We start from the raw sequence: 27,786 nt of genomic DNA on the forward strand, positions 1-27,786 counted from the left end.
GGGCCATTTGTGACCCTGATTACGCGAGCATTACCCGCTGTCTAGTCAATGCCAATAAAAGTCCCTCCTAATTCACATGTTACGCATTTGCTGAGAATGAAGGGCTTTTGATCCTCAGTAATAATTATCATAGGTAAAGGTAAAGGTAAACTTTATTTATTCAGGGTGGCCCATTGAGCACAATGGCTGGTATCCAGAGGGGCCCTGCTAAGTACAATTTCTAAAAAATAGAGGATAATACATGGTTGCGCGGAGATATGAAATTTATCTTCGAGTGTTCAAATCGATAGCTCACGAGTAAGCGCAGCGAACGAGTGAGATATCGGATTTGAACACGAGAAGATGAATTTCATATCACCAAGCAACCACGTATTATTCTGTTTATTATATAAACCTACTAATTACGATGTTTTTGACGATTTTTCGAAGATTTCCGACCATTTTCCGAAGATTTCCGAAAATTTTCAAAATGTTTTTCGAAGGTTGTACGAATGATTCCGAACATTTCCGAATGCAAGGCTGATTGTCCGAACAAAATTGCATTTGTTTATCGTTTTACTCTATATTGCTGATCCTGATCTACGCCAAGATCCGGCTTCACTTCGCTGCTGTTAAAATTTGTACAAGTGGGCCTTGCATTATTTTGGTACCGTTAACAAGAAACCCCTCAGACGTTCTTTCACTGGGCAACATAGTGGCGCATTTTCTTAGGTGTAAAGTTCTACTTCTTTAGGTTATTTTCTATAACTGGTCTCTTGTAACCCTTCCTCTATTGACTCTATTGCTTATAACTGACTTTCTTTATGCACGTCTAATACGTATGCGCTTGGAAGTGCTTTCGACCTTTTCGGACCTCTTCGAGATTTAGCAGTGGTAGTCGTATGGTTGCTGTAATGTTCTTTAGAATGTTCCAGATTTCCTGTAAGAGATCCGAAGCACTCGAATGCTCTTCGTAAATAATCGCGCGAGACCGAAAAATAGTCCACCTTAACAAAAAAAAAGTCTGTAAAATTAAGGTGAGGTAAAACTAACTGCTTTCTGTCAAAATTAGAACCGACAGCTGAGAAATAGGTAAGATGTTAACCGATAGATAAGAAATGGCTCAAATCTTAACTGATAGCTGATATCAACACCTCACCCTACCCTTAAGTTGAATTTTTACCTGGCACATAAATTAATAAAATGTCGTTTCTTTCTTTTAGCAAAGTTTGGAAAGATCTTGTTAACGATGTGCAAGTGGATATATTTATCGCTGCTTGTGATGGTCTTATCAGTGTGGAAACTTAAAGGTAAGATGTTAGATGATAAAATCATTTGAGACGAAAACATTTCTGCGGCATGAAAAACTTATAATTGCCATGACATGTATAAACATGGCAATATTTTGTTTACAGTAAAAAGTAGATGCAGTAGGTAAAAATCGGACGAACATCGTAAAACGCTGGTTATACCTCTCTGGGCTTAGAATTTCGTCAGGGGTTTTGGCTTGGCTGTTTACAGTTGAGTTTATTTCAAAAAGGGGTTTTCAGTAACGTCATATAAAACCGTTTCGCTAACATGCAGCGTTTTAAAGTATCTCATGAACGATGTATTGCAAAAGCCACTCTGATGAAAAGATTTAATTGATGTCCACTTTGTTTGCAAACTTGTTTATTGTCCATTTTACATTGAACTGCAATGTTCTATGAGGACGTTACTGGGTTGACATGGACATTTTGAATGGAAGGTAGATTATATCCAGTGGGACTAATAATCGGAATAGGGCGGGTATAACCGACATTGACGGATTAAACATTTAAAAGTCGGTTTTATAATTTAGATAGGCTTTCACATGTCTAGCATTAAGAAAAATTGTCTACTTGGCGTAGGTTTGGATTTTTCCGCTGTGATAAGATGTATGTTAAACATTGCAATCGGATTGAACCAACGACCTTGGTTCCAAAATATATGTTTTGTCACAAGAAGTAATCTGGAAAAATTAATCTTTTACTTCTTAACAAAAAGTCCGTTAGTTTTGTGTCGAATTATATTTGCTTTTTGAAACAGCATGAACAATATCACGTATCTCATAACAGTTTGACAGTTTTTATGTTACAAGGTTGCTATTTCATTTTAAATTATAACCACATATCTGACATTATCGCATTCTAAATTACAGTTGTGTATTGCACACGATGCGACTTTGACTTAGATGTCGCCAGAAGGACCATTCACTTCGATTCATTATCGGGGAAGGATTGGGAGTTCTGTGTATACTCACGTTGCAGCTGTGTTATCACGGCCTTACCGGAACATCATATCCGGTTGCACTTTAATACTTTCCATCTAGCGGACTTTTATTACAGTAATTATAAACTTTGGTTAATACAAGACTGGCTGTCTATACATGATGGTAATACAACACACCAGAATACGTTATTGGGCAGTTTTACCGGAACAAAGCAATCATTCACAGTGCAGTCAAGTGGCCGTTTTATGATGATCCAGTTGGAAAGGGATGGCTGGTCTCGCACTATCTTCAAAGCCTCTTACAATTACAGTACAACAAAAGGTAAGCAGTTTTTATCGTCGTACAGAGGGTTTATTTCAGAGGTTGAAACTGTTACATTCCGACACTTATCAATTTAACCGTCAGACGGACGTTTGAACATCTTTGAGAGAAGCTTTAGTTGACGAACCTTATATTTTACACAGTTACTTTTTTATCCTTTAACAAACGCTCTGCACAAGGATCGGTAGAAAAGACGGAAATTTCTAAGAATAAGCGAGGTAAAGTTGGAGACAATTTGGATAGTATAATGTGATAGGGAGGGAGAATAAATTATTTTTTGTTACTTTTAACTTTATTTATTTCCTGTTATCTTCATTGAAGTCATCGGCTTCTTAGTAAAATTCTGCTACTTTACTAATGCAAATGCTGTAATCTGATTGGCTCGGCTACTGTACAGTACAGGGGCGGATCCAGGGGGAGTGTATTGTGTGGCTAGCCACTCTCGATCCAGCAAAAACTAAAATAAATACAATGAAAAGGAAGTAAGGACAATGACACTTAGTAACGTGTAAAATTGTTGATATTGTTAGCTCAGACAAAGTTAAAATATTTGCTAACATCCACTTCTTCCATAACAAGCCTGGGGCTAAAATAAAATAATAAACAAATATTTGTAAACAGCCACCCCCTTCGAAAAATCCTGATCCGCCCCTGTACTATCAGCCATTGGTATGCAGTGGCTGAAAGTCGTCAAGAGAATGGCGACATTTTCTTGTTTCTCGTAAGTTTTGATAGAACGTCTAAAAATAGAATTGGTAAAGACTACAAGAAGGAAATTTACAGTCAAAACGTCAACATTTACCAAAGAAACGGATTAGTTTCAAACCACAATTCAGTCCGCGAACGATTTCATTAAAGCGTGAAGTTCAATGTTACTTCATATGTAGAAAAATAACTGCATGTGTCATTAGAAATTGTTATCTGAAGGGAAATGAGTTAGAAACAATTAGGTTATTCTCTCTTAATTCTATTTAAACAATAGAGTGTTTTTGTCGAGGAACTATAGCTATCGGCTGATAGTTGCCCCGAGGAAATTTCATGTTCTTAAAACAAATATTAACCTGAGAAGCGAAGCTTCGAGGGCTAATATGCTAGTTTTAAGAAAATTAAATTTCCAAGGGGAAACTACATGTATCACGCCGATAGTTCCGAGACTGAAACACTCTATCGTTTTTATTGTTCACCACTAAATTTTCTTCCGCGCACCCATTCAAAAACGAGCATCGTGCATTATTTTTTAATTTTCAGGATAAAAACTTCAATTGAAAGCCGAAATTTAACAAACGAAACAAAACCAGACAAGAAACCCACGAAATGCAGTGAATTTGGTTGGGTAGTTTGTTTGTAGGCACGCTTGTTTAAAAAAAAACTTTCACGGGCGGGCACTATGAAGCAGTAGTGGCGCAGTGGCGAGAATGCTTGCCTCCAACCGATATCTCCTGGGTTCGATTCCCAGACGCGGCGTCATATGTGTGTTGAGTTTGTTGTTGGTTCTCGTCATTGCTTCCCGTTATCCTGATTCTGGAAGCCGGTGCACCAAGAGTGCTTAGAGGAGTGCAAGAAAACGAAGAAAAGCACCCGTTCGAAGGTGGGACACACCTTTCTATTGTATGACGAAAAGAGTCCAGAAACATTTCACGATCCGTTGTAGATCATGGAGAGAGCAGTAACCATATGGGTTTCTCGTCCTGTCTGGCAATACCCGAACGGAGAATGTTTCGGCCTCATTTAGGACGCGGATCGCGTAGACGCCGTTGGTATAGGAAGGACGAAGAAAAAATACAAGATAACATGTTTGTTGTTACGATCCCATACAAATATTTTGTAATATTAAACATAAACGTTAAACATTATTATGCTTTAAACGGCAGAGGAAGTCGAGCGACACCTTTCCTTCTGGGTAGAAGAAGGAGAAGGCTGGTTCAGAGATATCTACAATATGAAAATCAGTAGAACAGAAACTGTCTATCTAGGATACTATCAAAAAGACGATGTACTGGAGTACGGATGGTTTAAGAGAGGTGTTAAAAAAGCCATTTATATCTGAACTCACAAAACTTTCCTAAATGCGGACAGAGGCAGATATTAATTACCGCCCGTATGTAACAGCGTTCTGGAAAGCGGACCGAATCGAATTCAGCGGTGAACTGAGTCGAACTAAAAAAATCAGACCGGCTTGATAGATTTGCTCTGCAGGTAGGGTTTAAAATCAGCCCTAGCAAGACAGAAGGTTTGCTTGTGAACATTACAGCACCATTGCCAATCAAGATTGGACAGCTGCACCTTGCGATGACTAAATTCTTCATCTATTTGGAAATTACAGTCTGCAGTAGAGAGGGAACCGACCTGGAAAAGCGACTGATGATTAGTAAAGCTGAGGAACGGAGCCTCCACAAAATTGCGACCTTTGTGGAGGAGCTTTAATAATAATAATAATAATAATAATAATAATAATAATAATAATAATAATAATAATAACGGCTTTATTGGAAGAGCTTCCACAGAGTGGCTCTTCGTCTTCCAAATAAACTAAATTTACAAAGAGTTATTCAAATATATAAAAGATTATTATTTACAATATTTACAATAAAAAATAAAAACTATGAAATCTGAAACTTCTCATAAAATTACACGAATACTATAAAAATGGATCACTAAAAAGTCATTCGATTTGTAAAAAGAAAAAAATAAAACTGAGGGAAAAATTAACCTATGCGAGTCAAGCCCAAGGCACAAGCATAAATATCTACCAAGCTTGTGAACTCTCCGCGCTACCGTCTTTGGATCTGATTGTTGAAAAACGATTATGTACGATCTAAAAAAGCTTAAGGTTAAAAAGAAAACCATCGCCATATTTAACAAATAAATATCCCGCCTGAGCTCTCGGTACAAGATTATAAATGTTTCTCCGCGAGGGAAGGAGGGCTACATTCCTATACCTTTGATATCTGTTTAATGGTCTTTCGTTTCTTTCATATGTCACGATTTACTTGCAGAAATACCAAAAATAATTGTTCCATCGCCAGTTGTGAGGACAGTACCAGGTCATTTCGTGTGGTGTTCTGCTGAGGGGTTTCCACCCATTAACATGACGTTGCTTCGGAACTCTACATCTTTGGCTAATGGAATTGGAATGGTAAGGAAAAAAGCAGACAAGAAAGACAACTACACCTGTTTTGCTAGGAATGAGGCTGGCACTGACTCTAAAGAGTTCCCAGTAACATTTGTGGGTGAGTCTCTCCCTTTGCTTAGAAGTCATACCTAAAATTTACAGACGTGAGCTCCTTCCTTTGATGATACAAATTTATAAATAGTGTGCTATTGTGCACTGTACGGTAGGGTGCGGTTAGTGTGATGCAGTGTAGTGTGTTGATCGGTGTGATGCGGTGTGCTGTAGAGTGCTGCACGTGTGCGGTGAGATGCGGTACGGTGTGGTGTGGTGTGGTGCAGTTTGGGGTAGTGTGGCTCGGTGTGGTGTGGTGTGCTTCGGTGTGGTGTGATGTGATGTGGTATGGTTTTTTGTGTTGCGGGATGGTGCGGTGCGTTGCGGTGCGGTGTGTCATGAGTTGTGGTGCGGTGCGGTACGGTGAGTGTCGTGCATGTGGAATGGTGTGCTATGGTTGTTGTGGTTTGGTGTGCTGCGGAACCTTGTGGCGCAGTGTGGTGTGGTGAGGTGTGTTGTGGTGTGGTGTACTGTGCAGCGCAACGGGCGTGGTGAGGTGCGGCAGGTAAAGGCGTAGTGGAGTGTGGTGCGGTGTGGAATTGTTTGCCGCGGTACGGTGCAGTGTGGTGAGTGTGTGCGTGTGGGGTTGGGTGCGATGTCGTTCAATATGGTTCGGCTCGGCCGTTTGTGGTTTAGCGTGTTGTAACGCAGTGTGGTGTGGTGTGCGGTAGTTTCTATGAAGGAATTTAAAAATATGCCAAGTGTGCACAATGGCTATAATGTTGTAATGCACGCGACTGAAACAAACTGATATATTTTTGTTACACAGGCTCAATATCATTTTAACATTGCCTTGTTTTTTTAGGCGATAGTAACCCTCATTATTTTTAAGCAGAGAATCCACTTTAATCCGAATGCTAGCGCCGTTATATATGGATGTTTTTCAGGTTGCGAGAATGCTTGCTCTGGCGATGGCAGCGTTGATGAAAAAGACCAAGTTAACAATGACTTTAGTTGCACGAATATCGGCTCAACGATTGACCTATTCAATTGCCTTCCGACAACAGCGACAAAGTTGTAAGATTTTGCTATTCTTTATAATATGTTTTCCTCTGTTTCGGTGTCTGTCTGTTTGTCTCTGTTTGTTTCTGCCTACAAAAACTTCTTTTAAAGCCAGTTTATACGAGCAATTTTTATGTGACAAAATTATTTGCTCGTGTAGACGAGGAAAGTTGGCCAATTTTTATGTGACAAATATATTTGCTGAGAAGCTGGCGTGTTAGCTTTTATGTGACAAACAAAAGCAGTCACATACGAAAAATTGCTCAGGGTAGACGACTCGTCACATAAAATGTGGCAAATATTGCGTTAGCACATATTTGGTGAAAACTAACCGCAAGAAAACCGGAGTGAAAGCTAACCGCAAGCAAACCGGAGTTAAAGCTACGGCAAGCAAACCGGAGTGAGCTAATCGCAAGCAAACCGGAGTGAAAGCTAACCTCAAGCCAACCGGAGAGTAAGTTTGAGTCCCGAGCTCGAGACCTGAGCTCGAGTCCTGAGCTCGAGTTCTGGCTCGGTATTTAGGCATCGTCTTTTATTAGAAATTTATACGAACTTACACTAAGGTTTCTGAAAAGAAGGGGGCCATTATATGACTCAAAGGGGGAAATGAATTTTAAAGAACGGTCGATTATTAATGGCAATACGGTTAAAATGGTGTAGGATTGTAAATGTGAACTTAACGTAGGATACTAAATTAAATCTCTCTTATGCTCATTTTCAAATGGAAACAGGTCCTTACAAAGGAATAAGATCAGAAACCTTCCCACGGGCGCATTTCGTCATATGGCTGCGCTAAAAGTTCTGTAAGTTTATATAGATTAAGTCATATAAAGAGCGACGTATGGAAAACGCGCAGCGAACGAGTGACGAATTTTTGCAGCGAGGGAATGAAATTAACTTATTTTAATCATACATAACTAGAAATAAACCATTGTAAATCTTTAAGGTGGTAGACTGGAGTTTAACAGGTCCATTTTGGATGGAAATTTCTCCAAATCAAGAAACCTGGCTAAAGTAAAAATATTTCAGGCTAAGTCAATAAAAGTTAAGCTTCAGAAAAATTGATGTCCGAGGTGACAATTTTGACACCTCACCTGAATTTGGGGCTCATAAAAAAGTTTTTTTTCGTTTTACGGCTTCGCAATTATAAGAAAGTCAAAAAGAAATGCAGGAGTCTATTTCCCTATAGAAAAAGAAAAAAACGTACGGGAGCCCGGAGCGGAATGCTGCTTCTTTCTTCAGATATCGAGTTAAAAAGAAAAAAAAAACACGTGCTAAAGATTTACGTGGCGCTCACATCTCGAAGAAAACTCCTTTCGCCGGCCCCGGGCCCCAGGGGGGGTACTCCGACTTGTAAATGACGGGGATGATCGAATGAAGGCAAAACTCAGGACCCAAAAAAATCCCTAAGTCTTCCGACATTACCCAAAAAAAATCCCTGGCCCAAAAATAACCCCCCAAAAAAATCCCTTGTCAAATTACCCCTAAATTGCCAGGAGGGGCAATAACGCTCGAGTTTGATTATTCATCATACCATAAATACACCAAGGCCACTTTAGTTTGTTTTTAATACCCAAAAAAATCCCCTATTTGAATCAAGTCACCCAAAAAAATACTTGCCAAATCTTCCAACCCAAAAAAATCCCGCAATCGAAAATTTTAAACCCAAAAAAAATCCTTCGATCATCCCCGTCATTTACAAGCCGGAGTACCCCCCTGGGCCCCGGGCTCCCGTGAAAAGTTTATTTTACACCACAACAACAAACCACGCAAATTTCATCCAGATACGATAAATGTACATCTTTATTCTGAAAATACCTTTTAGTGCGGTCGGTGTAGATCCTTAAATTGTGGTAGTTTCTCGCCGATATCGCATCACAAGATCGTATTTATCGGGCGCCATTTTGAAATCTTCTTAGAAAACCGCTGTTCGAAGTGTTTGTGGCAACACATGACCGATTATAGCGCGAAGAATGCCGAACATCTACGATCTTCTTTGTCCCTTGACGAAGTTTAACATAGCGACGTAAACAATTACGTAATGCATAGCAACGATGTGAAATTGAGACCTCGGCTAATAAGCACAGCGGAAGATAGGAATCTCATGCTGTGCGGCAAATTCTTGCGGTGTTGTATAAATGTTATGTCACGAGTCCCAGAAACGAAATAAACCACGATATAGTTATAAATGGAGCCAAAACACCAAGGAACCACACAAAGGACATAAGTTAAGTTTATTTCTGCCATCAACTTTTAATTCAAGACGCGTAAATTGCTTTGAACGACTGATTTCGGCTTATAGTTGATATTTCACAACGATCGATAGTGTAACACAATGCCGCTTTGTAAATCACGTTCGTGCGATATAATCATCGTCATTTAGCTTCTTTTGTAGAATATATTGCAGACTCTTTCACAGGAAAGGTACAGCAGACCTGAACTTGCGTCTTCCAAGTTGTAGCAAAGCTTTTCAACGGCACAACCAGACTCAAATCAACTTTTGGTATGTGTCACACAATAAATTCGATATGGCGGCGCAAAGTGCCGGCCTAGCGACCGACTTTAAGCTTTAATTATTCCACACATAGCCAGAATGGAGCGCTTATCTCTTGGGATTGTAAATAAATCTATGTTATCTTTCAAATCTTTGAATGTGGCTGCCCCTCGAACGTCGCACTTGATTCGTCCAAGAGGAGTTTCGACAAACAAAAATAAACACCGTTGTTATTCGCAGGAACCACTTTATTCCCGAGATAACAACTTAGTACGCCTAACCAAGGCGGATAGCTCGAGGATTACACGGATTTAACTTCAACTACACGAATCACACTTGTGATACGAAAACATGGCGACTAGCAAGAAAGGCGCGGCTACTTAGCAACATAGGCGGTCACCAAGGCGAATTGGTGACCTCCGCTGACCTTACTACTGTGGAGCTGTATCAAGAAGCTGTAGTAACATTGAATGTTTTGATATGTTTAATTTTCGAGCCAAACTCCATTCTACCACCTTAAGCGATATTTCAATTTATAATCAGTCATAAAAGGCAGCGCGAACAAAACAAAGCTGCAAAATGCACATTGATTTTCTTTACATAACATTGTAAAACGGCTAAAAATCGAAACTTAACAGAAAAAAATAGAAGATTTATTTAAATAAACACACTGATGCATAACAAGGAAACTTCGCAACAAAGGAAATCAAATAAATACGCTGGCGACTACTTTTGAACAAAACTATGATAGCACAAGGTCAAGGAGCCATTACGACCTAATTCAGAAACATTAAAATATGCAATTTATCTTACCATGGTGCTCGAATATCCTTTGAAAGCCTGCAGATGTGTTGTAAGTTCCGAAGAACTAAAAATGAACGAGGGAACTTAAAATATCAGTGAAATCTACACAAATTAACTAACCAAAATGTCACAAAGAATACCAAGTATCTGAATATGCCTGCAAAATGTCTACAATTTATTGCAATAAATCATCTAATTATTTTACTAGCTCCGTGAGCGGTCAAGATGAAACGAATCCCGTGTTCTGATTGGGTCCCCGAGCGGTCAAGATGGAGCCATCTTGACCGCTCGGGATCGCCCGCTGTGTTCCCGCAAGCGAAAAAACTTTTCAGTTCCGTCGTCGCTACTTCAAAAAGCTTTTCAGTCGTAAATGTGAGCAATGAAAGTATTTTCCGAAACAACACAAGTATTCTCTGTCTGTTTCTAGCGAAATGGAGTCCGATAACAAAGAAATAGGTATTGAAGTGAAATAATGAGAACAAACAAATTAATCAACAAATGCTAACGAGTTTCGTGAACTTTATTTGCCACAACAACCACCTAATACAAAAATTAAAACGCAAAGCGACTTGAAGACATGTTATCGGTTTTTTTCGGCGGAAAAGGGAGAGAAGTCAGTGACATACCTGAAGAAAAAAGACTTCGGCAAACTAGTCGTTTGTGTAAAATCTTCAAAATGGAAGAAAGCGGACGGCACGGCGAACCAGGCACTGAAAGCTTTTAAAACATCTTTTCACCGAAGCCTCTAACGATCACATCGAATAAGGTCGGCTCGAACATTTATATCAACGATGTAGGAAAGTTCAAGCTATTCCCGTGAAGTGGTAAGTCTCAAACGCTTTCAACAATCACAATTTCAATATTCAGCTCGTGTCAGGGCAGGTTTGCACCACAAAAGCGCCATAAGGGAGCAAATACTCTGCAAAACGTCCAATAATCAAAAGCTGGCGGCCAGATGGAATGGACATTCTTGTTTTAAGGCTTCAAATTCAACGTTGATTCGCAATTTTATCATTTTGACGGTTAAAAAGAGTTGAATTTCGTTATGTCGCGTCGTTTTACTTCAACTCGATTCAATCAAGAATTTGACAGTCACTCGTTAAACTTTTAAACCAATGAAATGATTTTGGCGTGCGCCATTGTGCATGCAACTGGCTTCCTTTTCAGTACTCGAAAAAAGTCAAATAATAAATCCTTTATTGACCAAGCTTGGTCGGTCAAGATGGCAGGATATTGGCCTTGTTCTTTTTTTGCGTGTTTATGGACCTCGACTTCGTCTTGGTCCATAAACACGCAAAAAAAGAACTTGGCCAATATCCTGCCATCTTGACCTCACGCTTGGTCAATAACCCATATGTAAAGTGTTCACATTTTCTTTGTAACATAACTATTGTGCATGTTTTATGCTTTAAAAAGCATGCACAATAGTTATGTACTTTAAGCACTTATTTTTTTCGCTTTTTGTAGAGGTTATTTGAATTTATGAGCTATGATTTCTGCACATTTTTGTTTTTACATGTTGATTTTACAAAGAAAATGTGAACACTTTACGAGAATATAACACAACTGAAATCGTGACAGGGTAAGTGGGAGGTACTCAAACCCAACGTTATCTTGATTGTATGTATTTTGTAGTTGTATTTTAAACTAATAAATAAAGTTAAAGCTGAGTTGAAGTTGTGACAAGAACAAAGCACGCGAACAACAATGTGGCTTGATAAGGGGGGGGGGGGGTGGGGTAGGGGGCAGCAATGTGGCAGGTTAAGCAAGATTTTAAGTAATGCACGAAAAATACCTCACTTATTCCTCCCAGTAATGTTGGAATAAAATAAAAATATTGTAAGATTTTTCCTTACTGGCTGGATCGGACAAGATTAAGGCAAGGGTATATCATGAGATGGCAGCAAGACCGACACAACCAACGCTAAAAACTTAAGGGAAGTCGCTACGCAGACTTGACCGAACCACAAGGAGCTTACAAAGTTCATGATGTATACCTAAATGTCATTGCCCTTCACCAATGGAGGGAGGGTGGGTAAAACTAGATTATTATAATTTTAACTCTTTCGTGCAAAAGCTGCCAGAACAATACCCTGGGATATTGTTCTACTGCTTTTACAGCAGGACAATGCCTCAAAGTTCAGCCAAAAGATAAAGTTGTATTATAAACGAATCAAAGTGGCTATGAGCCGCTGAACTCTGAAAGTGACTATGAAACGAGAATATAAAACCGAGAACTTTGAAACATAAAGTTTGCCTAGAACAAGTCAAGTTTTGAACCGATAAGTTCAATCCCGGTATCTTAAAAACTATCTTTGTACTGATACGTATAACATCAACTTTTGTAACGGAAGCTCCAGCTTATTTTCCACACTTTTGCATTCGAGGTAAACTTCGACTACCAGCCTAATATATTTAAACTGTCATTAACTTAATTCAACCCGAAATCAAATCACTTTAACCCTATTCGGACCGGGCTTTTTAGGACCTTCTCTGACCGGGGGGGGGGCTTCGGAAGCCCCCCCGAAGTAACTTCCAGAATATTTAAGCAATCACAATGAAACTTATAGGATATATAGTATGTCTAAAAATCTTTCTTTTGGTATACGTCACGTAGAGTGATGACGTCACATCACGTGACAATTACATCATGACGTCAAAACAGCCGCCATCTTGGATCCGCCATCTTGGATTTCGAACTTATTCCAAAATGCCAGAAAACCAACCAAAATTAGTGCAAAGTACTTAAAATCAATAAAAATGTGTATTAAAACCATAAAAATGTAAAAATAATTCCATTAAAATTTATTTTTTATTAATAGAAACACGAAAATTACAAATTTGGAAAAACATGCCTGTCAAAATGCCGTTGCCATGGTGATGTCAAGTTCCTGACACATCATCCAACCATACCAAATTATTGCCAGAGAAATTTTAGAAAAAGTCAGAAAGTTTGCCAGCGTTTGGTTGAATATTAAAGAAGTTATAAGAGTTCAAAGTCAGCGCGGGCCTCAAAAGCCCCCTCCCCCCCCCCCCCCCCGGGTCTGAATAGGGTTAACACTCCTGCGAAAGTTTGCCACGACTTCGGTACTGGCAGAACTCACTTAAGCCTGCTATGGTGCTGTTCGTAACTGATTACCACCAAACAATTATGTTGTCGCGATGTAGTGTGATGGATGAGCTTCTGGACTTGTAATTCAAAATAGAAAGGGAAGTTGTGGGTTCGCATCGTTATCGGGAAACTTTTTTCTCCTTCATTTTTTTGTCCTCTTCTCTCTTTCTTTTTCTGTTTGTTTCGCTACGAATATACCATTTATTGTACCGTTGTCTGCATTTTAGAAACCATTTACTGAGACGCAAGCATTACCGAAGTCGTTGTTTGATCTTTTCGAATTTTGGACGATACAATCTTATCAATATTCTTGACATGAAGAACTTTACGTTTACTTTTTATTTACGTCACGTGACTCAGAAACGAATGTTACCGGTTGGGGACTTCGGACATAGGGTACAGAAAGTAAAGTTCAATTGGTCATTTCTGTGTGTAGTTCTCTTAGTTTCTAAGAGTTCTTCAAGAAATATAATTGTATTCATGTACTCGTTGAATGAGAATCGCTTAAGTAAACGAATAGGTCGCGTGTCATAATAAATAATTTAATACCTTCTAATGCAAAATAAAAAGAAAACAAGTGGCAGCTTACAAGGCAGACATACAGTGCTATTATGCAGTTCGACAGTTAAACAATATTTGTTTAAATTTTTGCGGCATAACCTTACCCCATTTCAAAAACGTATTAAGTGACGTCACAGGCAAAGGTTGGACCAATAAAAATTATATATGTTTGATTTCCTATTAAACTAGTGAAACAGAGGTCAGGTTAATTTTGAAGACTGACTAATGCTGTGTTCACACTAGGCCAAAAAAAAGTAGTGTGATCGCGATGAAAACATGTTTCGCTATGAAAAGTGTTCACATCAGACTGCACATTGCGCGAAACATGATCGAAACATGTTAATTCTGAGCATGATTAAACAACAACACGAGGTAGTTTCAATCATGATCAGACGAAACGCGTTAGACAGAATGACGGACATGCGGAGAGGAGGCAAACCGATTAGTTGATTTTTTTTGCCTTAAGTTGATTTTCTATTGCCTTTGAGTTAATTTGCCATAACGCAGATATTCTCTTTTGCAATAACGCAGATTTTCCTTTGTCGTCAATCAGTGATTTTATGTTGCCGTGCGTTGAGTTGCCTTTGCTGTGAATTAGTTTTCGTTTGTTGTGATGTGATTTTCTTTTGCCGTGAGTTGATTTGCTTTTCTTACAGTGAGTAATTCTCTTTTGCCGTGAGTTGATTTTCTCTTACTGTAAGCTGAGTTTGTTTTACCCTGAGATGATTTTCTTTCGTCATAAGTTGATTTTCTTCATTTGCCGTAAATTGATTCTCTTTTGCGTTGAGTAAATTTTCTTTTGCCGAAATTTTATTTCTTTTTGGAGCGGGTTTATTGTCTTTTGCTCGGTTCATGAGCTGATTTTTTGGCGTGAGTTTTATATATATAAGTTTATTTTCTTTTGCCGTGATTGATTTTCTTTTGCGGTGAGTTAATATTCTTTTACCATGAATTGAATACCTTTTTTTCCGTTAGTCGGTATTCAATTTATTCTATGGGCCACCGTACTTTAAATATTTTGTACGCTTAGTTACCACAGTAAATATATTATTGTAAATTCCTGTAAATAATGAATAAATGGGAAGCTCCAATTTTAGGCTTGATTAAATCTGTACCGATTTAAATTTTTTTGCGAGTTGTTTTCTTTTGCCGTAAATCAATTTTGTTCTGCTTTAAGATAATTGTCCCGTGAGCAAATTTTGCTGTGCTGTAAGACAATACCATAATTTTTATGTCGCTTAAAAACCAGAATGGAAAGTTAACACTATTAAAGTTAACACGTAAATTCTACAATAATAAAAATATAATTAAGTGGGGTGCTTCGCTATTGGGCTTGCATTATTCTAAATACTACTACTTACGCTATTCGAAATACTTGAAATAATGGAAATACTGCGCAAAAATTAATTTAACTTAATTAACTATAACGTTCATGATTTAATTAGTCCTGAATCCGAATCTTATGTACTTTAGTGACATAAGATAAGGCATCCGCTACAATAAGTTTATTTTAGAAGATGTATTTTTGCTGCGACTCATTCCGAATTATTCATTGTTTTTTTCTCTATTTTTTAACAGAGATCTACAGCTGAATGAAATCAGTAGTATATCTTTAGACGCCTTTGCTGACGTGAAGGGACTTAATACGCTGTATGTTAATTTATAAATGTAACTACATCAATCGCAAGTCCCTAATGTCGCCTTTCACCAAGATTAACGCTTAAAGTTTAGCCTTCATAAACGCTTTAAGTTTTGTCCCCCAAGCAAATTATGCTAAGTAATTGGTTGCATTTGCCATTTAGATACAACAAAATCAAGAAATTTGTACGCCCTTTTTAACTACATCCTTACTCCCTGATTCGTGAAGGAATCCACAGTATCACAATAAAACAAATACGGTAAACAGGAACAAAGGTTGCTTTTCCTGGAATGACCAAGAGTATTAAGTAATTTTAAATAACTCAGTTTTCTTTCACTTTCTTATTATTAGGTCTGGATAAGGCAGGTGTTATTAATATAAGTGAACGTGGACAATTAACAAAAAGAATAACATCTGGATGATTTTGTTGTTCGTATTTTGTTTTTTCTCCTAGAAACTTACAAAACAACCGTATTCAGAATTTAACAGCAGATATTTTCTCACCTCTCCTGGCCTTGCAAATGCTGTAAGTACGTCAAAATTAACAATCGCTTTTAACGAAGAAGCCAGCCAACTTCAAAGAAGTCAGCCAATTTTGATAACTCAGTTTTCTTTCACTTTCTTATTTATTAGGACTAGGATTAGGCAGGGATCAGTAAGTAAACGTGGAAATAAACAGAAATAACATCTGGATGGTTTTTGATTGTTTGAATGTTTGTTTTCTCCTAGAAACGTAAAAGACAATCAAATTCAGAATTTAACAGCCGAAATTTTCTCTTCTCTCATGGCTTTGCGAGTGCTGTAAGTACATCAAAAATCGTTTTGAACGTAGAAGCCAGCCAATTTCAAATTATTGATTTTCTTTTCCTGTAAATAAAAAGTTTAATAGTTCCTCCCCGAATTATTGCACATTGATTAAAATAAATCGGATCAAGGTGTAATGATTTGCACGGTAATTTGTTAAAAAGCCTGAGATGATAACGTTTAATTACCATCCAAAGCTTTACGTGAAAGTGCTAAAATTGGGTATCTTCAGAAGCTTACAATGTATCTTGGTATGTCGGATGCACAGATACAATTAGCGCGAACATCCTTAATATGTTGTTAGTCAATTGTGATTTTGTGCTTTTAATGTAATGTATAAAAATGAAAAGAAAAAGATGCACGCACCGTTAAATATCAGTGACAAGTCGCATTTCACATCTGCCGAATTTAATACCCGAATTTGAAGAGTCGCAGTTAATTCATGAGCGAGTTTCATTCTCGTTACCATAGTCCTTTTCGCGTCTCTTAGCCGGTGGGTCTTGGCACGAGTAACGAAGGGCTCTGAAGACAAAGGGAATTCAAATAGTTTCAAAGTTTTTGATTGGCTGTTTAAAAACAAGTCTTGAACAGAAGTCAAAATGTTCGCGCCCATTGCGTACACGAAATTATAAACAGCCGTATTTTCGAAATGGAAGACATGAAGAATTTCGGAGAATATTCTCCCAAACTAATAGCGTTCAACCTGTTACTACTTTCTCCATCCTGGAGTCTCGTTTTTTTTTTTTCAAAACCCAAGCCCTTGATGCAGAATGGAAAAGCGCGTTTTAAACATGTGATTTGAGTAAAACAAGAGCTGCACATCGCACCCGATTCCGCCATTTTGTTTCTGCCGATCTGCTCATAGCATTTAGGAAAAAATGAAGAATTGTGAGTTAAACATAATTTAAATCATTTTGTTTAATTTATGCATTCGATTCGACACATGTCAAGTTCGTCGTATAAAGCGACTGTCGAACCTCTGTCAAATATTCGACTTGCCCAGTCGACGATGCAACAGAAGTTGCATTTAATCGATTGAAACGTCGAAATTTGCAACATTTAATTCCTGAATTAGATTCGGCAAACGCGAAATTCGACGTATAAACCGAGCCTAAACTCAGGCGGACTACTGCCTCGTCCCCAGGCGTCCTTCTCCTTGGTCGTGCACGGTTCGCTGGGCGTTGTGGGACTGATGTGCACGGTTCGCTTGGCGTTGTGGGACTAATGCGGACGGGAAAAAGGACACAACCTAGCCATCAACCCTCGCGCTACCTGCTTTCCCGCCTTACCTTAACCATCCGGCCGATCAGCGCCTGGGGACGAGGCAGGGCGGGATATATACTCGCTGTTACGTGACAAGCATCACGTCAATATGTTTTTGACAACTTTGATTCAGAATTAGCTTTCTTCATATTCAACATGGGTCAACATGAACAGTTCGTTTGCTCAGTTGTAACTGAGAATCCTAATTTTTTCGCGGAAAGGTCTGTACAAAAATATTACTCACACATGTGTGAGTGTGGTAAAGTGGTAAAGGGTTTTATTATGATCGATGACAGGTCCTTTTTCCGTAAATTGTGTAATTTTTTTGTCGTTAAACGTGATTTGGTTACACTGTTGTGAACTGTGAAACGACTTTTCTATGAGAATTGCGAAATGACCGTTGTTAATTCTCGTTAACTGTGACTGTAAATCGTGTTTTTTTTTTCTTTCCAGAAATTCCCCAGTAAACGTTTGAAAACAGGACTACGTGTGGTAAAGTGCCTGACTAGGGACTGATCGCCTGGCATAAATTTTAATCGAACTTTATCGAACTTACCTGCCATACGGAGGTAGATCCCGCAATATGAGCGGCGGGCAAAACTGAGTTTTCCCACGTCATCGCTACAAACATGAAGTGACACTTCACTGTCGACTTAATAAAGTATATTTCGATTTCCCATTGTTTTTCTCCACCAAGGCTCGAAAGTCGTGTATTTTTCCGAAGTTAATAAAAATAAAGCCCAACACAAACCTATTTCCTGCCATCTTGGAACTAATCTCACTGATACTGAGTTTCATTTGAAGAATTGCATCCAAAAACGTTAAAAAACTTGTTTGGTAAGCGCGTCGTCGGCTACCCGGTAGCTCAATTTTGCCGTCACTGATTTTTTATTTTGTAATTTTTGTTTGTGTTTTGGACTTCAAATGTGAAATTTGCCATTCGATCTGTAAGGTATGTGTTCACCTGACGGGGGTTCCTCCAACTTAAGGACGACAGAAGTGAACATCAACAAAAGAGATTGTTGCAAACTGACGAGAAGTGGCTAGTATCTCGACTGAAAAGAATGGCGAGGCTTTCTTTACAGTCTTTAGCATAAATCAATTGTCAATTTTCAGCCGCTGCTCGTCCACTTGAAATCACGAAAATGCCCATCCCCGGAGATATCAATCTACAAATAAACGACTTATAACGATGTAAAAATTCGGCGTGACTAAAAAAAAAGCAGTTACAATAACTCTATATGGCAAGCAGGACAACAGAAAAAGAAATGAAGTGAAAATAAATGCATTTTTTCTTGGAATATAAAACTAATTTCTACTGAAAGATCTACAATTATAAAGTCACCTACTACGATTAGGTAGCCAATGTCAGTATCAGTCAAAACCAGTTGAATCCAGTTTTGGGGAAAAATTTTGGCAGAAAAAACTGGCCCTAATCAGAAACTCTTAAGGTAGGAGAATAAAATATAGACCTAAAAAAGCGGCTGTTTTGTATCAAAACACATTAATACAAAATATTAATGTAAATGCTGTTTTGAGACGTATTAAGAAATACCTATCGAGGGATTCTTTAATTACTTTGGTTCATGCTTTTATAACCAGCCGTCTTGACTATTGTAATGGTTTATTGTTTGGCTTACCAAAGGCGCAGATTGCTAAATTACAACGTGTACAAAATGCAGCAGCAAGACTTATTCTTGGCATCGGAAAGTTTTCTCACATTACACCGGCGCTTTACGAGCTGCACTGGCTGCCGGTTTCTTTGCGTATTGATTATAAGATTTTACTTTTGACTTTTAAATGTATTTATGGCCTGGCGCCAACTTATCTTAGCGATCTAATTAGGATAAAATCGAATTCATTATACAATCTTAGGTCTACTGGCATGCCCTTATTGGACCATCCCAAGGGAAAGATGCTGTCAACATTGGGAAATAGATCATTTTCAGTGGCAGCTCCGAAACTTTGGAATGTTCTACCTGTGGAGCTTCGTCAAGCGACATCACTTGACTGTTTCAAATCTCAACTTAAAACTTATCTTTTTAAGAAGTATTTTTATAATCTATAACTTTATTTTTATTTTCATAAGATGTAAAGCGCTATTGATCAGAACATGAAAATATGCGCTATATAAATTAGCAAATTATTATTATTATTATTATTAAAAAATAAAATTTATGGCGTACTATCAAGGGACCAGTGATCAACAGTGTTTAACTGTTTTGTAACAGTGCTAATCAGTTACAACTCCAAAATATTGCACCTGTTTCTGATGAAGTAGCACTGAAGTGTTTATAATCTAGAAACTAAGAAAACCACCAAAATATTGGCACATTAAATCTCAGAATCAAGCACTGTTAACAGATCTTCACATGAGGGTTTCTAAACTCTTTGAGTAGCCATTTTTTCAACTTACAGGACTACAAATTCTGAAATCATTAAGCCTTTTTGCAAATGGATTACATCCTTTACAAGGATAATGGCAAGGCTGTTCTTATTTTAAAAATTGGATTTACACACGGGCATTATCCAATTAAGATGGAAAATATGTTGTTTTGTATTAGGGACTTAATTAACAAGCCTGAAAATCTAATCCTAAAAATAGAAACCAACAAAACAAAACTTGAAATACAAAATTTAAATTATTATAGTCAACCTTTGTATTAAAATTGAAGTGATATTTATTTTGTACTTTAATTAAACAGTCCCTTAATAAGGGCTTCCTAGTATTTACTGAGAAAGAATCTTTATAAACCTAAACGAAATTAAAAGCTCTTGCCAAATGAAATGAGACAAAAAGGACAAGCAGTTCACAGCAAAATTATTACAATTCTTAAACTGGAGAAGCCTGACTCTATCGATCTAGAACTTTGAAATTCAACAATTGAAAAGTTGATTTAAAAAGTTTAGTTTAGTAAATCTCACTCGAAAAGATTTATCTTTTCCTAAAGTGAGGATTTCAATTGTACTAAGAAATTTACATGCAGGCACAAAAACAAAACAGAAGATATCATCTTTAAAAATAGGTCACCAAGGGTGACATGAGTCTAATGCCGTATGGCAGTGATACAGATTGCGCGGTTTTCGTAAGCCGGTTAAAATTGGTTAGAGGTTTGTGTTCGGGAGTTTAATTTAAAATGCTTATAGCAAGCTAGGGGCATCGTGGATGATTATGGATGAAAACGAAACAGTCATAAATGTTATATGCTTCACAAAATTTAAAGTATGAACAGGAGTTGATGTTACTTCTTCCGTATTGTCCGTAAAAGCAGAAACGATTAAACATTTGGACAAGATTGCGTGACGATTTACAAAAAGCATGTTCATTACAACAAGGGTTGAAGAACTTCACATCGTTTTCTTTCAGATTTTTCACCATTTTGATGATGACTCTTGAAACAGATTTTGCAATAAAAGCACTTGAAATAGTGACTGTTACTCCATTGTACTGTAAGCACTTAGTGACAGATTTTCCTAAAAACGGGTGTAAATGCTCACGTCAATATAATGATGACCTTTTGAACGCTGGAAACTAGGCAATTATTATCGAGCTACCATACACAGGAGCGAAGACTGTTTATCATGATGTACAAATTTCGCGAATCATCACTTCCATATCAATGTAACCATTTTATGATTTTTCTAGCTGTAAGAAGAACTTAAGATCTCTGAGAGTCGTAAAAGCATGAAATTCGATTTCAGTGTATGGCAAAGGCCGGAACAGTGTAATACTGCAAAGCGGCCAAACAAACGCATTTTGATTTAGTCGCGTAACTTGATTTACATTTATCCATGTACATCTTTTATTTTTGAAGGTTTTTGTTTGCACTGTAAAGAAAAAATTGATCAAAATTCGAATGACTTAAATACAAAAACCGAGGTAAAGTTTTCTATTTTTTAAAACAAAATAAATATTTGGTCGCATTGTGTAAATAAACGCGAGTCGCCGTCGAAATATTTTTTCTCAAAGACGTCTTGCTTTTTAAGCAAGACGAAAACACAAGTGCTTAACTGAACTGAAAACGAAGATTTATTTTCACAAAAAGCTTACAAATGTCTTAACTGGAAAATTATTTCGTCCTGTTCAAGTGTTGAATAATCGTGACTTGAGAAAGAACTTTTAATTATGCGTGGGAACACGTGTCGCTGATTGGCTGTTTTTAATTGAAACTAATCGTGCGTGTCCGTACGGAGTCCGTTCTTGCAGCTGATCATTGTTTTCTACATTACAGCGAACGATTATCGATCCCGAACCATTCCCTTGGGATTGCTAACAGCTTTTTTCATATAACAAAGAGTTTAATGCGCATGCGCAAAGCGCACGCAAGCATTAGACTCAAAAATCAAACAAAACAAAGTTTCTACTCTACAGTTTCTACCTGACAAATGCTACAACTGTTTGAAAGGCATCCATATCCAGAATTCATCATGTCCTTTTACTATTCATGACTTCAGAACTACAGCTGCGAATTGAACAATCTTCACAGGAACATCCCAGTAGTACTCTACCCAACGCTAGTTAAAGCGGCGAACATAACAGCGATCAAACTTTTAAATGTGGTGAAGAAGAAAGCGAATTGCTCGTTAAAATGTACTTTGGTCTGGGAGGCAGTTTAACGAACTTCCTCGATGTCGAGTCCAACCATGGATAGTACTATCCATGGTCAACCGACCAGAGCGTCGGAGTCTTCAAATGCAGCATGAATCTCGCCCAGCGATCGCCATTCCAGCAAGTCAGACACGAACAGCATCGCACACGAAATCAAAATCAGTCGCTGCACTTTGTTGAAAAAGACTGTTAACTCAGTGGGACGATATCAGAAACCAGCGATTCGACTTCGAGCCATGTTGAACATTTTCCGCACCTTACTTCATGTAATTTCTCTGTTTTTACCTCGTTAACCACAACCAATCAGAGAGCACAAAACCTAAGTGACGTAGGAAAACTCAGTTTTTCCCCGAAGCCGGGCTCTGATTGGCTAATTTAAATTTTGATGGCGCGGACCGTATGGCAGGTATACCTTGGATTGAGTTCGATTGAGTTCGACAATCGAACAAAATCGAACATGCGCAAACACAAAAAGTTGCAAAATGGTCCATTTTCATTAAAAATTGCTATATTAAAGCAACGAAATTAACAAGCATTTTTGGCTGCGGATGGCTAGGATGGAAATGGATTGCAATTGAAAAATTCAGTAAGGCTAAACTTTTCAAAGTTTTCAGTTTCGCGTGTCGTAAAAGATCGATATTTGTGCCGAAATTTGATTATGATTATTTACAAATTAAGGCTGTATCTCCCATTAGATCGATGTTCAAAAATGTTTTTCATGGGTTAAGTCGCTATCACTAATTAATTTCGGAACAGTTTAGTTCAAAAATCTGCAAAATTCTCGTGACGTAGCTCCATTAAAAAGTGTGCTCAAGATCTATCGACGGGAGCAGTTTATAAAACTAACTGCAGAGACTGTGAGAGAGTTTATATAAGACAAACATCACGAGCGTTACAGCAAGGCGCACAAAAGTGTGACCACCTTTAATTAATTCACATTCTTTCGTGCAACAACCATCCAATCAGAAGCCAAGAACAGGTTCCAGTTGACTTCTGATTGGATTAAATCTGCACGGAAGAATGTGAATAAAATAAAAGTGGTCACACTTTTAGGCTCCTTGCTGTAAGATCTAGAACAAGAGAGCACAAAAGAGCTGTTTTTACTGTTGACAAGCTAGAGATCTCTATTGGTGCAAGAACTCTCTGTTGCATGCAAAACAATCGAGAATTCGATTTCGACGACGTTAAGATTATAGCCGTTGTTCTTGTGATCGGACTGTTTTCAAAAGCGTGGCATTCTATTCGAAACCGAATTTGACTACAACAAACACATGAACACTCCAGACATGTACAGAATCCTGTTCTGAATCACTAGTGAGTTATCGCCTTCTTTAAAAAAAGAAAAAATATTTACATCTGGACGACCTTTTCAATTTGTTCTCAAGAAAGTTATAGCATTTTTAACCGAAAAGCCAGATATTTTTTACAGTTTTAGTCAGTGAGAACAATTTTTTTAGTTTTTATGCATAAAACGTGAAATATTATGTTTATATTTATGTTTTGGGTGAAACGTGATTTAGATCACCCCTTTTACCAACCACTTTTACCACCCTCGTGCGTGTCGCATTGCAAAATACAAGTTTGTCTTGGAAAACATTTAGGCCGTATTTTACTTGTTCTTTTTAACTTGATCAATTAAGTAACTCGATCGTTTAGATATTCAACATTTAACTGAATTAATATTTTGCAAATTTGACAACAGCGGCGAACTTTCGTCTTTGCCAGCGCAAGCCTCATTTGCCCAGATTTTTTACTTAATGATAGTATTTGGTAATTTTGACTCATTTGACGTCCAACACACCAAGATGCATTTTTAGCACAAAACTTGGGATGGTTATTATTGAAAGAGTGTTGTTCAATTACAGCAGATTTTATAAAAGTACCATTGCTAGAAAGCAGAACAGCAGCGCTCTCATTAACATGTACAGTTAATCTTCTTTCGTATTGTTGCAAACGAAGTGCTGCTTTGTAAAAACATGTCTCTTTTAATTTTTTTATCGCCCTGTACTGACGATAATTTTTCTCCTTTTATTTCAGGGACTTGTCATTCAATATAATTCCATATCTACCCACAGGGTTATTCACGAAGCAAACGAGCTTGACAGAGTTGTACGTTTGTCAGCATTTTTCGCTCTTTTTGTCGATTTTATTGTAATATGAATTAAAAGGACCAGTGTCACGGCTTGGTTAAGTTTTGCCAAATACTCGCTATGAAACTTAAAATTTTGGCAAAGAATCATACCGCCATCCGTTAAATGGTTTATTTTATGTTTCACTTAATTCTATGGCCATCTTTTCATGTTTAAATTTGGCTTAAATTCATGGCACAATTCCCTTAAGAAAAGCCGTCGACTCAAATTCAATCAGTGACAAAATGTTGGCGCAGTTGCTGTTTTTCTTACTTGTATCATATAAAGTTAAGTAATTTCCCCTCTCCCCCTTTGCAATGTTGCGTAGCATGCAAAAAAATAGTGCCTGCAATTGCTGCTTACTTTTGCTCATGAAACGCACTGCACGGGGACCTTAGGCAAATTGTACTATCCAACATTGAAACGGGGGGAAGGGGTGGATGGGCCAACGACTTTTGTCAATGATTGTAGGCAGCTTTTGTACGCGCGCTTTTTGTAGGTTCTTGGCATTAAAAAAATAAAAATCTTCTGGTAGGAAGATTTTTCAAGGAATTAAATTTGGAGCTAATCCTTGTTGTTTTTGTCTTATGATATATTAGGCGTCTTTTTTTTCCAGAAAACATGTCAGAGTTTGTTATTTGGGCGATCAGTGTTTATCATGTCAGCTTAAAAACTTTTTAAAAGTGTTCTAAAAATGTAAAATGATCTTATTAACACGTTTAAGAAACTAAATATTTGGCAAACGTTCTCTTGCCTTCGTCAGACGTAGTTTGAAACAGTGTCACTGCATGCATAATCGGGTCTTATTTGCTGCTAGTCTCCAATGATGCAGACAAAGGTAACTAAACATTTGTAAATGTAAATGTTTAGAAGCGAGAGAATAAAGTAAGCACTTGCAAACCTACGGCACAAAATAGAATCATGTAAAATAGAATCATTCTGTAAATGTTCGTTTACGGAGTTTTGGTGTCGAATGGAATGCAAATCCTCTAGAAATAGGCGTTCTAGTCATTCAGGTTTCTTTCTAGAATTTCAACCTAGTCTTGGTTAATGTCGTAATCTGTTGCTCCCTCAGAGATTGGCCAAAAGTCATGTCAAGAAAAAGAAAACTAAACAATAAAAAGATTAATGGATATAGGCAAAGCAAGCCAATAGCACTGAGCTTAACATTGGCGACAAATTATTAATTAATGAAATCCAAGACCAACTGGAGGAAGGAATCGTGGATAGAGTTAATGATTAGCCTCAGGAAGAAAGGGAGTTTGGACCTTCATTACAACTAGGGTCATACAGGGATATTTTTGTGATGCGTGTTTAGCAGATTTGATTTTCCGTGAAACTTGCTTATTTTCGTCATTCGGGAAAATGAAATTTTAATATCCGTTATCCGTTATTTATTTTTATTTTTTTACCCGTGAACCGTGCCAGAGACCGCCCCTGTAAGACCCTCTATGAAGCAGCAGAAGTAAAAAAAGCAGAAATCACAAATATACGAATCATCTTCGACGCATCAGCTAAGGAATATCAGACTAAATCTTCCTTAAACGATTGTAGATTGAAAACTAGGCCTCCACTATAAAACATGCTCTGGATTGTGCTGGTTCAAAACCTTTTCAAAGCTAGCTGTTGCGCTTTGTGGCGATTTTTAGCAGTCAGTCTTGCAGGTACACACAGGTTTTAGGCTTTGATATTTACTTGTCCGTTGTTCGGTTCAACACAGCCACTGTTTCTTCTTGGAGCTCTAAAGAACGGCTAGAAAACTTGAAAGCCAAATATCACGAAGATTTTGAGGATCGTTAGTGGAAGAATTACCACTGCCCAGGGGCAAAATTTATAATTTAAAAAGGTTACAGTCTTAGTATATTGAGAAGCAGAGTTTAAACTACATACATGCCACTATTAAGTGGTGGTGGCTAACGCTGAATTGAGAGACGAAGGGAAAATATATGACAAGGAAAATTTGTGCATGAAAGCCAAAGAAGCAAATTTTTCCGAGACTTTCTTGGAGAAAGCAGAAAGATAACATGGTCGTGATCTTTACCAAAGGTTCTGTGGAAACTAGTAAGAGAGAAATTCTGACTAGTTAGGGAATAGTATTTGACCCTCTTGGAGTGGCAAGTCCCACAGTCTGAGTAAGGGGGCAGTGGGGCCTTTGCTTCTTAGAAATGGCGAGTTCCACAGCCTGGGTAAGACGATCTATACTACAAATCGACTCGCAGCAACACCTACCATGGGATTCAGTGTTAGAAAAAGAGAAACTGGTAAAACATTGTTGCAAGTTCAAGGAATACCTTATTTATAAAGTAAGAATTTCCTGCAGTCTAGCTACAGCCAAAGGCGGTCAATTTTGTTTTTGTTTTCATGCCTTCGGTGATGCTAGTGGCACAGTAACTGCGACGGCAGTATACGGATTATTCTTTAAGAGTCGGGCGTAAACCAGCATCTTTACCCCGAGCCATTTACCTCAAACTGGTACCAAATTTAACCAAATTTAACGGATAAGCAGTTTCTCAGTATCCGCACATTTTGCATCGCAAAGGAGCAAAGTCCAAAAAGACCAACGCTTATAACGGTAGAAATTTTTCAGGTACAGCAAACAGGTCGAGTACGGTGATGATCCCAACTTCATTTTGACGGTATTTTGCTAAAACACGCAATCAGTAACTATACAAGAAAATTTTCATATACATCAGATTTTTGACAGTTCGAACCATATTTCAGCTTCCATGCAGTTAATATACAACAGATTTAACAGCACGATTCACTTTAACCCTAAACAATACAAACATGTTCAAAGATAGGAGTCCTTTCATCACTCGCGTTTCCTTCACAAGAGAGACTGGATACACAGGCATCCCAGCGAAAATAACAACACTTACTCTTGGGGATGTGGGTAGGGATAACTATACAGGAGGCTATTACGAAAAGGGGATGTCTTTGTCAGACTGGAGGTACATGTATATCACTCTGTATGTCAGCCTGCCTGTTTTTCTGTCCAACTCCCTGCCTGATGCATGCATGCCTGCCTGCATGCCTGCCTGTCTTTCTGTCTGTCTGCCTGTTTGTCCGACTGTCTGTGTGTGTGTGTGTCTGTCAGTCAAAATGATGCTGAATTGCAGAAAACTTCTTAAAAGTGGCTCATAACAAATAATTTAAGTTTTAACTGTCGTGGGCCTCATAATGATTACAATTGGTGACAATTATTATCATTGTTGGCTTGATGCAAATAGGACAATATATCACTGTATATAATTTGCTTATCCAGCTTACGTTCGATTACTGTGATAAAATACGGATTAATTTAAGGGCAAACGATCGTAAAGTTTTGAAAGTAACAGCCATTGTTACTGTCACATTTAACAGCGTTTTCCTTTCATTACTTCTGGTGGGTAGCTTCGTTCGAGGGGTCGATACTTTTAATCATCTTAAAGGTGTGGCATATAAGGGTCGATCTGTCTTACTGTAATCGTACTATATGTGATTTTGTTTTTTGCAGGGACCTTAGGCACAATAAAATAGAAGTGCTGCCTGAAGGAATATTTGAGAACCTATCAAGTCTACTTTTTTTGTAAGTACACGCATCTGACAAGTATTT

At 37.9% G+C, this 27,786-nt stretch overlaps 1 protein-coding gene across 1 annotated transcript; it reads left to right on the plus strand.

Moving 5' to 3' along the window:
- The first annotated feature begins 182 nt into the window (after window positions 1-182).
- Window positions 183-27,696, plus strand: LOC144656570 (uncharacterized). Its single transcript, XM_078516791.1, has 11 exons — window positions 183-189; window positions 1,203-1,289; window positions 2,159-2,551; window positions 5,548-5,781; window positions 6,662-6,791; window positions 7,508-7,579; window positions 15,326-15,397; window positions 15,841-15,912; window positions 16,116-16,187; window positions 24,100-24,175; window positions 27,688-27,696. The coding sequence occupies exons 1-11, from the start codon at window positions 183-185 to the stop codon at window positions 27,694-27,696; spliced, it is 1,224 nt and encodes a 407-aa protein (XP_078372917.1).
- The last annotated feature ends 90 nt before the right edge of the window (window positions 27,697-27,786 follow it).

The sequence above is a fragment of the Oculina patagonica genome, chromosome 6, assembly GCF_052425735.1.
Source record: "Oculina patagonica isolate OP01 chromosome 6, crgOcupat, whole genome shotgun sequence".
In the NCBI taxonomy this organism is placed as follows: domain Eukaryota; kingdom Metazoa; phylum Cnidaria; class Anthozoa; order Scleractinia; family Oculinidae; genus Oculina; species Oculina patagonica.